The 15556-nt window shown below is 37.0% G+C and overlaps 1 protein-coding gene across 1 annotated transcript in view; it reads left to right on the top strand.

Annotated features, from left to right (window-relative positions):
• Positions 1-12648, top strand: part of agmo (alkylglycerol monooxygenase) — a 40280-nt gene extending 27632 nt beyond the window's left edge. Inside the window, exon 13 of the mRNA XM_088411974.1 lies at positions 10969-12648. Coding sequence (XP_088268100.1) covers positions 10969-11049 — 81 coding nt within the window. The 3' untranslated portion in view covers positions 11050-12648. The remainder of the gene's footprint in view (positions 1-10968) is intronic.
• The last annotated feature ends 2908 nt before the right edge of the window (positions 12649-15556 follow it).

Here is a 15556-nt window from a genome sequence, read left to right as displayed (position 1 = left end):
ACCTCAATCAAGTTAACATCATATAGTCTGGACAACTCAATTAGAAAATTAAAAATAAACTTAGACAATGTGGTTGTACAAGTGTGCACGCCCTCTTGTAAGAGCCTGCGTTCAGGATGAACCGATCACTGTAAAACAAGTCAAATCAGAGTCAACATACTTGACACCAATTAAAGCGTCTCTGATTAACTCCGCTAGCTCATTGTTGAAATGTACAAGTCAGCAGAAGAAACTTTCAAAACATTAAATGTTCTGTGTATTCATACTTACTGTATATACTGACAAATAATTGTCAATTATGTTGTTTTTCCCTCTTTTCTTTTAACTTGCAATAGTACATTGAAATCAATATTCCCCATTGCCCCCCCCCCCCCCCCCGTCCACATCCAATTCATTCATACAGACGCCTTCCAGCCTCCCGTCTGGCTCGCAGGGCCTCGGTGTGATTCTGTGGTCAAAGCCTGCCAGCCGTTAAAAGCACTGGGAGCTTTAAGGATGCCATATATCACAAGTCAACTTTTTTGCGTGCAAGTGTACAGTCAGCAGGGGCCCCAGCACAATTAAATGTCAATCCACCCCAACGCCCACTTTTTACTCCATCGATTGGCCGCCGCTTCAAAACGCGTCAGAGCGGCGTGGCGTGTCATTAAAAGCGTGACGGCGGCTTTTACGTAAAGGGCACCCATGTGTCAGCCACCATTTTGAGGCTTTCAAGCACCTGCCAGCACCAACGAGCCTAATGGCTCTTAAAAAGTGTTCGGTCACACTCAGTCGTAACTATCATTTCGAAAGTGTGTGCGGAGGTTGGGGGGCAAATTGCACTGGAGTAAAGCTACTTTTACGAGCAAATTATTATCCTCTTACATTCAACTGCTCCTCTCTGTAGTGGCCAAAGAAATAAATAGAAATAAATAAAAAGAAAGAAGCAAAGCCAAACTGTCAATATTTATTTGAGTTAAATACATGGATCGAGGTTATTTTGTTTCGCTTTTTAACATTTTCAAAGCCAAACTGTCAATATTTATTTGAGTTAAATACATGGATCGAGGTTATTTCGTTTCGCTTTTTAACATTTTCCTCCAAACAATGCAACAGAAACACACAACATACTACTGTTTTCCAGAAGAAAACGAAAATCTGAAGGGTAAGGCTAGAACTACAAAAAAAAACAAAAATATAATACAAATTTCTTTTAATCAACGAGAACAATTTTTAGTAGCTATATGTTGTAATTTGACATATCTTTAACTAATTTAGCAACAGCCATTTTCAAACAACAGTTAATCCATATTAGCTGCCCTTGTACAGCATTTTCCATTCAATACCTTCAGAATATTGTATTCTGTAATGATAAAAATTATGCACCTACCAAAAAAGAGTACACCTTCTTCCTTCATTAGAAAAAAATATTTCTAGAGTTTTGCTTTTCTCGGTAGTCAGCAGTAAAATAATGGGTTGATTTCACAAAAAAGTGGAGCGAGTTAATATTGTATAAGAGGAAATGACACCTCAAATTATTAAGCAACAAAAAAAGACAGAAGAATGTTTGTTGGCAAAAATAACCATTTATTTGCAACTATACAAATGGGATCAATGCGAGGCGGTTGTTTTTATTACAAAGCATTTCATTTGTGCTGTTTATTTTGTTTATTTATATAGCAAACTTAAACTGGGAATTGCCCAATTGCCATTGCCTCAATTCAACCTGTGCTGATTACTGCTAGTATGGAATAAGAATCTACACCGATATACAGAAAAAACCCGCAATCTAAAAATGACTCGGACAATTATACTTGTAGGCTAACATTTTGCTTAGGTTCCCGTGGAAGCTTTGGCCCACTCTGATGTTTAGTTTTGGTCTTAGCGTGTCATTGACGTTTGATGAGTGACCATAAAACAGGAAAGTAATAAGTCAAAGCATGTCAGAGTTGATTGAGAGCTCATTTGTGCTTGTCTGCTCGTCTGTGGAAAGATAAATGTCCAGGTCACATCAATATTATCAAGTTCAAGTCCGACACAAATCAGCAAAAACAGTCTATGCCGCCGCTCCTTTTCCTGATAAGACAACCCATGGCAAGAGGTCGCCATTATTTCGCCGCCAAAGAAAACCTCGCATGCGAAAGGTCGAGGCGGTAAAACTCTGAATGGGATTTGTTAGAAGCTGTGGAAAGTCTGCACCGTGACATCATGCCAGCGCTCCCAGGAATGAAAAGGAAGGGAGAGAATGGAGGGATTTGAAAAAGGAAGAGGGTGTAAACATCAGGGTGGTCGCTGCTGGGGCGTACGCCGTGTGAAATATTAGCACGTAGCGTGCAGGGGGAAGCGCATCCGTCAAACACTAAGCAGTCAGTTTACGTTGTCAAAGTGCTTGCCAGGTCATGTTTGAAAGCCAAAACACAAATTGGAACTGTGGCTGCAACACATGACGAATTAGCATCTCTGGAATGATTGTTTCGAATGATTTAGCATGCTAGCCCTTATGACACTAATCCACACCCCTAAAATGAGGACTGGCCAACCGCACTACAGCACAGATAAGTTCAGATAATTTCTGTGTCAGAACTTTGTATTTAGAGATACGTGTTTACTTTTTTTTTCTTCAAAGTTCTTTAAAGTTTTCCCCTACTTTGGGGTTCATCCCAATTTAAAAATGTGAAGAATGGTGGCTTCAAGCTGCTTCATACCACTCCCAGTTTCAATTTAATGTCAAACACAGGCATGGGCCGATATCAGAATCTGACGATATGATAACCTTGAGCAAAAATATCATGATATCACATTATTAAAATTACAGCTCTGAAACATATAATTTTAAAGTATTTTTGGGGGGGTAAATACACATTTTTCTATATTATATGAACAATTTTATTTTTAAACAAAATATATAATACATTTGCTACAATTAAAAAAATATTTACCATGGACGATAATATTAAAAATATAAATGCACAATATCGTTTTTTAAATGACGTCAACTACCGTCGAGTGATAATAGTTTATTTCAAATCAGTTATTCAACTACCATGTGTATTAATTAATAGTACAATATGTATTCTGGCATTTCATGTCAACGAGGGTTCACTTTCTTGACCCACACTTTCGCCCGATAGACTGATCATGTCCTACCTCGAGCAATATCCGTATAAGAAGCATAAGCATGTTAGCCACGTTAGCTAAGGTAGTTAGCTGCAGTAGCTAACTCACAGTGGTGCTGAAGATGACAAACCAAGAGGTGGAAGTGATTGGCTGCGGCAGCCAAAGACTATGTGTCAAATCAAGAGGAGGCTCCCTCTGCAGGCTGCAAATTGCCCGTTGGCAGGAGGAAAAAAAATCCGGTTTTGTCAGATTTGAACAGTTTTAAATAACCGTGACTTTCAAAATCGTGACATATATAAATATATTTATTTTTCTATTTAAATTTGGCATTGGCGAGGCTTGGAGTTTAAAAAAAAACACAGTAAATAATAAACATTTCCCAAATTGACTTTGTCTAAATTAAATTGCTGCAAATTATAGCTCATTGTCAAATTTTACCATCATGTGCCATGTATACGAATGACAAAATCTTGCTACTTTATCAGTTCACCTGTTTCTGTTCTACATGGTTTCAATTTAATACAACTTTGCAAAAGTCTAATGAAAAACTTTGATTTTAAGAGCCTCTGCTAAAATGACCCCCTTTGCTGATTTTTTTTTATTAATAAGTCTACTCATGATAGACAGCTGTACCAAATTTTATGTTGTTAGGTGAAACTAGCTCCAGGGGCTGAATTTTCAAAATTGTCCAGACTCCTTCTTCCCAGGTGTTTTTGACCGCAACAAAGTGATCAATAACAGAGCGGTTGCTTACTGTGATTACTGTGGTTCAAATGTCAGTAGGCCAATAAAAAAAATATGCTTCTCCTCTTCTATAAAACGGGAAGTATTTGCACGCGACCGCTTTTCCGACGCTTCTTCCAGCCTTCCTCATACCGACCTTGTTTTTCCGCAATCTCACGCTTCGGTGGCATCCAACTTGGAAAGATCTCCGGGAACCTTTTTGGTGCCCGTACGACTCAAGGACAGTTCGGGCTGAGGGGACGCTAGACGCCGCCGTAAAGTGGACAAACTCAACCAAACTGGCAGCGGGGAAACTTTTCCAGCCCGGACACTTGAAGAATTAGATTTTTACAACACCACGTGTGATTGTTAGCCAAGGCACGAGCAAGGCTTTTGGATTTTAATAAACCAAATGGAGAGGGATGGAAATAATACGCCACTCTGGACCATTCGATTATGGAAAAAAAAAGACATATTTTTACAGCGGAACACTATGAACGCCCTCCATCATTATTTCTGAATGATTTGAGAGTAGATTCGACAATATTTTCCTTTGGGAGCAGACACCCTCTTAACATTTAGGAGTGGATTTAAAACCTTCATATTTGATCAAACTTGTCGTTTGGGTGCTTTGGTGTGCTCCCTACATCGCTGTACTGTTCCTTAACTATGGACTAGATTCATGATGGTCATAACGAAGCACAAATGCTTCCTTATAGTGTCAATGTTTCATGTATTAAGTGCCGCTATTTTTGCCTAAAGGAAATGGCAGGGATCTGCTGATCGGAGTGACAGTCAAAAAGGAGATGTTCTTTCATTGAGAGCCGGAGCAAGCGTTGTTTTTGTTATGTTAATTAAAATTTAAAAAAAAAATACAAAATCAGACAATCAAAAACATTACAAAGTAATACAAAAATGCTAAGCAACAAATACATAAAAATATTAAGAAAAAAAATGGCAAAGTTAAACAAAGAGAACTTAAAAAACATTTATGGACAAGAAATACAATAAAAATCGATGACTTGGCTACTTAGGGCAGTGTGATGCAGTCATGAAGACACAAAAAGAAAAAGTTAATGGTTATGGGCTTATATATAAAGACGATATGCCTGTTAGTAATATTATTTATAGACTGCATGTGTTGCTCCACCATTTGTGTTCAAATGTCTTTTGTTTAATTTTAAATAGAATCACAAAAATAAAGAATGGCGATCATTTTTGCAAGTTATAGGGGGTTTTCATAGATCAACCAAAGTACACTAAATCAATAGTAGATGCTACATTGTCGTGTTGTAGTTTTTGAGAAATATAAACGTTGGATGACTCATCATATTACTGTAGCAGTGTTTTTTCTTAGTTGCTCGATTTTTGTGTTTATTAAATCACAAAAGTCTGGCGTTTGTTATGAAACAGTCCTTTTAATGCCATTTCTTCACATCCAAGGATTCAAAGTTCACTACTGTTGTAAGTTTTTTTTTTTTTAACCCATAATTCCTTTACTGCTGTCTTCTTTCTCAGCCTCGTATTTTCCAGCAAAGTCCGCAGCGGGAGCGTACAATCTGGGGCGTCATAACTCTTATAAATATCAGTGGGCGGATGGAAGGAGTCAAGGGGGCCGTTAACCTCTTTGCCACCCCCGGGAGACTCATTTGTCTTTGCTGAGGAATCCCCTTGAACTTGAGTCGCAAAGGGCAACCGCGTTTACTCTCTTAAAGCTGTGAAAATACAAACAAAGCCTTCATTTTCACCAATTTATGACTGAAAATAATAACCAATTCAAATTTAACCAACTGGGACGAAACACGGTTGTGGCAAAAGACAGAGACGGATAAATTCTGCATTTATTTGCTTATTCCTTTCAGAAAATACACACCAAATTTGGACATGAAAATGTCTTTGCATAGTTGTTGCAGCTTCAAACAATGAGATAGCAGGGCCGCAACGATGATCCAAGAAACCAAAAAGACAAATTCTCGGTCTTAAAAGCTTTGTAGGAATCATTTTCCCACTGATTGCTAGTGCATGCACACTAAATCCACACACATTCAAAGTCAAAGGTGCTACCGCAACCAGTGACAAAAATACCTGCATCTTTTGTGCATATTTTTTAATTGATTTTGTTGTTTAATAATACAGTACATAATTTCAATTTTTGTGTGACTACTAAGTCAATTGCAAAGTGGGATTTGAGATATTTAAACGTAACATCAATAACAGCATCTCGGAGAGCGATAATGTAACTTGAAACATATCTGACACGAATGACCCCCTCCTCCGCTTTGACACCTTTCACACGACACAGCAAGCCGGGAAAAAATGGGCTCTGATGTCCACTGCGTCTTTGAAGTCGACGTGTAAAAGAAAATGTTTTAAATGCAAATTTTTCTCAAGGGGTACATTGTAAAAACGTGTTTCATTGACGACCGCCACATTTTAGAAGTCAAGAAGCTGTAAAAAAAAATGTTTGAAATGATAATTCTCCTCAGGGGAGAAACCCTAAAACACAGAATTTGTACCCCCTCATTGCTTTTTTTTTTTTCCACTCTACTTTCATCCCTCCCTCGCTGGACTCGTTCCTGCCGTCCCGCCTTGCAGATTTCTGGCGACTGTGGTCGCCTTCAGCACTCGTAACCATTGGGACACAAGGACCTGTTTTAGTGGGACAAAAGTGTATTCAGCTTGTTAAAAAGCACTAGTTTACTTCACTTCCTGTTGAAGTTTTCTGAAAATCTAACGTATAAAACAAAAGCTGATTAATCAATGTATATTGAAAGACCAAAATATTTAAAGGGTGTTTTAAAAAACCTTTTAAAAATAAACTGCGTCTTTCCTTTGCTTCATTTTCTTATCACATATAATTAATTAATATCGGTGTTAATTCTACATGTTAACTTTGTTAATTTATTGCTTAAAATCTTTTTAACCAAACCATATACTAACATATAATGCAAAACAGCATTGACTAGCTAACAGAAGTTAGCGTTGGAGTTATTGTAATAAATTGTGGAATGAACATTGGAACATAGAATATAACCCCTCAAAAAATCATTTAACCGTTTACTCGCACCATTCTAACGCTTAATTGATTGGCTCACAAAAATTAGCTTTGGAGTTATGTTCATAAATTTCGGATTGAACATTGGAAGTCAGAATCTTAAACCCCACAAACTTTCCTTGTACATATATACATTTTTTAATATTTGACGTTTCTAAATTTTCCCATGTTTGATTCAATCAAATATTTACCTACTTAGTTTTACTGTATTTCCCGCAGCACAAAGTGCATCGGATTATAGGGCACACCTGAAATGGCCTATTTTAAAACTGTTTTCATATATAGGGCGCACCACATTATAAGGGGCATAGAATAGAAGCTATAGTAGTGGCAAGGGTTGCGTTATGCATCCGCTAGAGGGAGCTGTGTTAAAGGGAATTTCAACAAAACAAAACAAATAAGTCATTCAAACCTTTCAATCAGAAATTAAGAATTAAGATGATTTGTGGAAAGTACTGTCTGAGGAATGGGGAAAAAAAAAAGATTTTAAAAGAAATATAATTATGATTCAATAAAATATCAAATTTATTTTTTTTTCATCAAATTGCCACCAAAAACCTTAAAATATATTGTTTTGATGATTTATAAGAGTTTCTGGGTTTCTTTTACGAAAACTTGTGGTTTTATTGTTTTGTATCAAGCGGAAGTGGGGTGAAAATGTGAAGCCCATGCAGCTGCATGGCTGTCTTCAAATGAAAAATCATCTGAACATCAACATTCCGGCGTGCTGATATATGAACCGCCATGGGAACTTTACAACGCATTGGAAAAAAAATTCGTAACTTTTTGGCAGAAGACAATGGTGCTGCTGTGTCCTTACGTCACAGCTTTAAACATCCAGAAAGTGTGCTGACGGCCTTTGATCAATGTGAAGAATGGCCACTTATCAATCAAGGTGAATTTGTGTGAGGAAGCGCTATGCGTGTCATGGGATTCAGTTCGGGTTTTGTCTCACCAAAAACTAAAGTGGTAAATGTGGTAAAGATAATTCTTCTAAAGTCAGAATTCTCTTGAGTCTCAATGCTGACTTTAAATAGAGAATTCGGAGAATAAATTCAGATTTCTGAAAATAAAATTCCTACTTTAAAGTGAGAATTACGAGAATAATAGTCAAAAGTATAAAGTAAAAAGTCAAAGTATAATATAGACCTCTGACAACAAAAAATCTGAGAATGAAGCAAGAATTCTCTGAGAATTCTGACTTTATACTTTAACATTGTAATTCTCAGTTTGAGGTGAGAATTACAATTTAGAAGTGAGAAGTCAGAATTTCAAAATAAAAGTGAGAATTTCAAGATAAAAGTGAGAATATTAGGTGCCAACTTTTTTTTTTAAATACTGTATTTTTATCCGTACATTTTGGGTTTGCATTTATTGTAGCCACCTATCTGGGATGTGATGGCCATTTTAGAGAAACAAAAAAATAGGGTAGTCATTCATGAATCTATTTGAAATCGTCTCATTTTTTTCATGAACTGAATCATGAACTGAATAGTGCATAAACAGGGTTATTTATAAACTGAGATGCCACTGTAATACGGAGTTGTTTTTAAAATGAAGTTCCACTGTATTTAATGTGGAGTCAGCAAAACGTAGTTAAAACGAGCACACACACACACATTACTACGACTTCCTGTCTACTCTTGCGAGAGCTCAGCGTTCAGGAAGGATACATTGGGCAGCTTTACGTGCCACTAGAGACTAGAGCGCAGCCATGAGAAATATTGCAGTCATACACACACATACACACCCGACGGAACACATGTGAAACAGCAGTTGCCGTATGGTGAAAGTGCAACTAAACACAAGGCAGGAAACCTTTGGAGCGCCGCTGTGTTTTTGGACCACTAGATGCACAGCGAAACCTTGGTTTGTTTCGTTTTGTCTTTGTTTTAATATGTTTAAATGTGCTTTAAGCATGTGGGAGGGATAAAACCATGATAAAAAAATGCAGTGTGCTCATAGGTTTATCTACCCCTCGGGTATATAAATTGAGATAAAAAAAAAATGTCTGCCGACTGGTGGTAAATGATGATATATACCCATTGGGTATTGCAAACTTATGAGCACAATTTTATCCCTGCCAACTGATAGTGAATGGTGATATTTAATGTTGTGTTCATAAGCTGACATCGCCTTCAGGTATGTAACTTTATGAGCACAAGTGAATGTCTGCCACCTAGTGGTGAATGGTAATAGTTATGCTCAGTTTACATTCTAAAGGCCTAGGTGTATGTAAACCTATGAGCACAACTGAAGGTCTGCCAACTAATGATGAATGGTGAGATATACTGAGAGCAAAATGTCTGCCGACTGGTGGTAAATGGTGATACATACCAGTAACACCTTGGTATGCAAACTTATGAGCAGTTTTATTTCTGCTAACTAATGGTCATATTTAATAGTGTGCTCACTGGCTGACATCCACCTCAGGTGAGTACATTTATGAGCACAAGTGAATGTCCCATCCAGTGGTGAATGGTGATAGTTGTACAGGTTACATTCTCTAGAGGTATATATATAGGATCAGGGGTAATATATACTGTTGTGCTCAAGAGTTTTCATGTAGAACACATCTGTATGGCTGCCAAAGAGCGCTAAATTGTGATTAATACAGTTGTGCTCCGAACTTTGTTTGGGAGTAGGGTATGTAAACTTATGAGCACAGTTGTAATGTCTGCCAGTTAAGAGGTAAATGGTGATATACTGTAAAATGTTGTGCTCATAGGTTTAAAAGCCCCTAGTGTGTGTACATGTATGAGTACAACTGAATGTCTGTGTTTACACGCTTACATGCATTAGGGCGGGGATGGCCAAATCTGGTGCTCCAGAGCCATAATCCAGTCTGCGTTCTACGTTTCCCTTTAATTAACACATCTGATTCAAAATTGTACAACTGTATGACTGCGAAAAAAAGGTAAATTGGGATTATACAATTGTGCTCATTATTTTGCATACATATACTGCATGTAAAACTATGAGCACAAATGCAGTGTCTGCCAAATAGAGGTGAATTGTGAAATATACAGATGTGTTCATAGTTTTACATGTTGAGCACAACTGTATGACTGCGAAAAAGAGATAAATTGGAATTACACAGTTGTGCTCATTTTGCATACATATACTGTATGTAACACAATGAGCACAAATGCAATGTCTGCCAAATAGAGGTGAATCATGATATATACAGTTGTGCTCATAAGTTTATATTTTGAGCCCAACTGTTTGTTCGCCAGCAAAGAAATGACTTGAGCATCTATTTGAAACACCCCTCCCGTGAAATATTGTGTGCAAGTAAACTTATGAGCACAACTGCATGTCTGCTTATAAGTGGTAAATGGTGTTTTTTACAGCCGGCTCGTGGTGAATGGTGATCATGAATAAGCTTATAAGTTTACATGCCCTTTGAGTATGTAAGCTTATGAGCACAACTGCATATGGTCTACTGTATATTTCTTATAACTGAAAGCCCGGAATGGGCTGTGTAGCATAATGTAGCAATGTGGTCTGGTTCTTCACAGTTTACAATTGTGAGCATGTGTTCTCGTTGTCGTGATGACATGTTGCGTTGTGGTGCCTCACATGTGTCGTCCATGTGTGTTGTGTCAGACTTTGACGTGACGTGATGTTAGTGATGATAAATGAACAGTTGAGGATGAAGAGCAGGATGTTCACGTTGTCTCATCAATGCACGTGTATATTTAATAAAGTTTGGCACACCTGTTGATGTAAGGCTTTAATTTCCTGTCACTGTGTGTTGCCATGTCGACGCAATCTGCCCAAGCCTTCAGATAAAGTGGTGCTGGCCCTTGCAACTTCAACTATATTAGTGATGGGACTGTTTTGTGTTTCAGTCCACAATCAGCATTTTACTGTCCTCTGATTGGTTGTGAAGAGCAGATCTTCATACAACTAATTTTGACTTGTAAAACACGTCTGTGATGGTAGGAACACATACATTTAAAAATCAGCTAAGGTCAGGGTATCAAATATGAATTCCAAACCCGTTTTTTAAACGCTGGATTGTGCAGGCCTTTGTCTCCCTCTGTCTGCTGTATTGTGTAATACACCAACACTCGTGTTGTTTTGAACAGGCCTTGGTGACCCTCAGTGTGCTATACTGGGCACTGCAGAGTTTCTCGCAGCTGGTCTCCATCAAAAAGAAGTCACACTGAAGTCTCGGAACACCTGGGGACTCCACACACTGATGGACCTTTTATTGTTTAGCTTTTTAGCCTTTTAGCACTCCACACCCGAAATCCCACTTTTGGACTGTGAATTAGAAAAAGACAAACAGTGTTAATGCTATTATTTCTCCATTTCATTTATTTCTCATTCTCATAGCTAGATGGATGAATGGATTTGTGAACAAATGGAGTTGAAGGATCGGAGCGGTGCATTTTGGGACATGTAAAAAGACGAGTTTGGTGGGCGGGTAAAATGTTGCACAGCAGATGGTACTGTTTCTTTCCCTGCTAAATAGTATATGCCTATTAGCAAAACGAATGTACACAACTAACAAAATCATATAGGGCTTTTTCTTGCCTTGTTTCTTGTTTTTTTTTTAGCTTTACACATAAAATCACCCTTCACCCCTTTTTACTTAAATGATCAAGACCAAACACTAAACTTTACACATTAAATCACCCTTCACACCTTTTTACTTAAATGATCAAGATCAAACACTCTAACATCACTCACTCAAACAACTGCATGTTGATGTTACAATGTTATTATTTTTTTAAGCTGAAAAGCATTCTATATGAAAAATATTTTAGGATTTTATAAGATTTACTGGTGGTCAGAGACACTGTAACCAAGATCCTGGGTCACATCAACATAGACTGCGGGCCACAAGTGGGCCCCGGGCTTTAGTTTGGACACCATTTGGGTTAGCGAGCTAGTTTTAAGATAGGTTTAGAAATTGAAGTCGTAGCTAGTGTTTTAAAATACAGTTAGAAAACTGGGTTAGTGTTCAAAAGTCAAAATTTCACGCCAGGCTAAGGATTTTAAATAAATATTTGGGTGTTAATGTGGGCATCAAGCCAGCGTAAGGGTTTCAAAACAGGGGTTGAAAGTAGGGTTTCAAGATAGCAAAACGCTTTTAAATTAGGGTTTCAACAAGAAAGGTTTATTTGGGAGTTATTAACAGCGCTTCACTTTTGGATAAAATGTGATCTCTTCATATTCTAAAATAATTGATATTTACATACCTATAAACATGAAACGCTGTAAAGCTTTTCCAGTTTCCTTATGCACCTGACCCCAAATCCTCGGCGGCAATCGAGAGATGCTTCCATCAATCGATTCTAACGCTATTTTCTGTTTAATGATCACAAGTAATAAAATGAGAGCAGAGCAGACGTATTGATGACCCTTGGGTCGGCAGAGAGCCATAAAATGGACGCCCGAGGCCTCCCGCTTAAGCTTCCATGAAATGTCGCCACGATCAATAACGTCCGTCGGTGCTCATTACATTAGGATGGGAAAGAAAACAAAGTTGGAGTTGACAATTTTTCGTGAATGTTGGCTCCATTTTTTGTCATGTAAACACTACTTGATTTGATTTTAATTTAAACTTAGTTCAAAGCTTAATGTGCCTCATTATTATTATTTTTTTTGCATTACATGGACAGCTAGTAGGTGTGTTTTGATCCTAACCTTTTGTCGTCGATAACCCTTAACATTTTATTGTTGTTTTGTAACACTTTGCACCACTTTTAGAATTCTGTGAAATGTTATGTGCAGTAGAAATAAAACTCATTATCGTTGCACTTGTTGTCTCTATTTTCTTGTCACTTACGTCACTTCTCATGTAGGATTTTATTGTTTCAAAACCTTTTTATTTTATTTTATTTTTTTTTACTTTTGACATACTCTACATTGCTAGAAATATTTTATATTTTGGCACTGATGCCAAAAGTGTTCCTTTTTTTGTGCATGGGCACTATTTTCTTACTTTTCTAAAACAAAATTTACCAACATAATATTTGTATATTATGTATGCAGTATTACTGATTGTATTTCATTTTCACTTATTTCACATTTGAGGCCATTTATAATTTAGTTGTGTATTAGTTCATCTGTTTTCATTTTAAAACATTTCTTTTAGGTTTTTTTACATTTCACATCCTGCATATTGTTAAAAAAAATAATGTTGGCACTGATGCCAACATTGTTCTTTTCTAAAATGGTCGCGAAAATGAAATTCACCATCACAATACAATTCATATTGTTAGTATTGCAGTTTGTATTTTACTGTTACACACTTCACTTCTGAAGTTGTTTATTAATGTTAATCAATTCGTTTTTTTATTATTTTAAAACATTTGTATTTTTTTTAACTTATGAAATGCTGTATAGTGTGCTGTTAGAAATTTTAATATTTTGGTACTGATGCTAAAAATGCCCCCCACCCCTCTTTATTTTTATGCAAGAAAAAGAGACTCAAACATCAAAACAAGTTTTGAATATTTTAAAATATGGCGTGAAATAAAAAAAAAAATGGCTTTGTGAATGTGAAATTTCCCAAATAAGATAAAGACAAACAATATTGCTGATGTTTATGTCTTTGTGTATGAAATATGTAATTATACATTTATTTTGAATTTTAATTCCGTGATTAGTATTTGAAAAATATATATTCTTTTTTACAATTGGGCACAAGCTCATCGTTGAGATGACACACTCGCAACTCTTTCTGTTAAGTCCCCATACCTGCTGATGGTAAGTTGGTTTCTCCGTTTTCATTGTTTAATTTAAACTGTTCATAAACGTCAAGGACAAAGTAGTGAGGATTGCAGATCTTAATTTTAATTGATCGATCTTTTACATAGGTTTTGTCATAGAGACCCGCTGGTTTCATAATGCTAGATGGTAGTATTAATTAAAATGAAGGCGAATTGTAATTAGCCTGTTCGTCTTTTTATATAACTTACAGTGAGGTATTGCTTTTTTATTTATTGTTTCATTGGACTTACATACCCCGTAAGTGACATGGAGAAAGCAAAAGTATTAAAGTTAATCATTCTTAGGTATAAAATACATGAAGAAAGGGCTGCTTTTTTAAAACAATGTAGCGTGTTTGTGTTATAAATATACAGCATTTATATGACTTGCTTGAATGCACACTAATTCAGAGTAAATTATCAACCTGACAAAATTTGTGATTATAGTGCATATCTACAAAGTCACTACGTGTCACTTAACAGCAATTCATTCATTGTTAGTCATTTCCAATGTGCCAACACTTTACTGACAATTACCTTTTGTAGCTTCGAGAATGTGGACCGAATCAGCTCAGCTCCAGTAATGTCATCAGAAACAATCTTTCCACAAATGTCCTCAGTAGAAGCTCTTCTCTGAATCTAATCAGGTAAAACAAACATTATTTATACTTTGTAGCGCCCCCCCCACAAATTTTTCAGGTTTGAACCACGGCATGTTATGTTGCGGTGCTATGTAACAGTCATTGTGACAACGGAGCAGTAGGAAAACCTCGCCTCAGGTCATCCCCGAAGACTTATAGGCTCTTACATAACGAGTCCCATTCAGGCAGCCTCTTTCTGCTATTTTTAGCCCCGCAAGTGGAGTACGAGTGAAGTGATAGAATTATGTATCCAGAGGTTGAATGGAGATCCAATTACTCTTCAGGTCACACAAGATAAACACTGTTCACTTTTTAGCCTTTGACGCGAGTCTACTTGGAGAGGAAACCTGGAAGCAGCGATGTGAATCAACTGCAGATGGTTGATGTGCACTTAAAGGTTGCCATGGCGACCGCCTGCTTTCCAGCGAATGAGATGAGGGTGCACTTAATGATCCCTTCCCATTTGATTGTGTAGCCAAATGGTCTCAAGCCAATGGCGGAGCCACAAATTTCTCACCAGGGTGGCCAGGGTGACATTACGACTCACTAAGGGGATGCCATAATATGTACTTTAAGCTAACAAACAATGCAAAAAGCCATTGACATGCTAATTGTTAGCATCAATAGTTGTGGATTGATTGGAACACAAATGATGGTGCAACACATTAAAAAAAATAATATAACTCTACTCACAGACACATTCTTTAGCGTACAAAAATGACTAATATTATAGCACCATAAATCTGTTCAGTATTGACCTATTAACACTAAATCGAATTATATTATAGAATAGGAATCACATAGTGATTTTATTGCTTTTTTCACTGTATTCTATTTTGTTGTTATTTAGAACCTTCACAGCTCTGGGGAAAAAACAGTCTCTGAGTTTCTTTGCCTGGCTTTTTTTAGCCCTGCAATCAAGTGGTCAAGAACAGAATTGCACCCAGAATAGATGAGTTTTAGAACACAATCAGAGATTAACTGCACAAAAAAAAAATAACAATAACAAATCCGGCATATTTTGCATATACAGATGCTCCTCTACATACGGATGAGTTATGTTCCAGGTGTCCTTTTGTTATCCGAATTTCTTCATTAGTGTTATTAGTGATAGAATTCAGCAGAAAAAAGAATTGGGGGGGAAAAAAACCTGTGTTGTTTACTATATCAACACTGGCAGGAAAATATGATCAAGTTGACGGATGTCACTGTACTCTGCTTCTGGGAGGAACGTCAAAATAAAAACGCACCAATATGGTCACAGCATACACTTGTTACTATGGCACAGTTTATTTTGAAGCAATGACTAGCCT

Source organism: Hippichthys cyanospilos, chromosome 3 (genome assembly GCF_059441005.1).
Source record: "Hippichthys cyanospilos isolate Australia breed blue-spotted pipefish chromosome 3, RoL_Hcya_1.0, whole genome shotgun sequence".
Classification (NCBI taxonomy): Eukaryota; Metazoa; Chordata; class Actinopteri; order Syngnathiformes; family Syngnathidae; genus Hippichthys; species Hippichthys cyanospilos.
The sequence above is the reverse complement of the archived record's forward strand: the minus strand, read 5'-3'. Positions and strand labels throughout refer to the sequence as shown.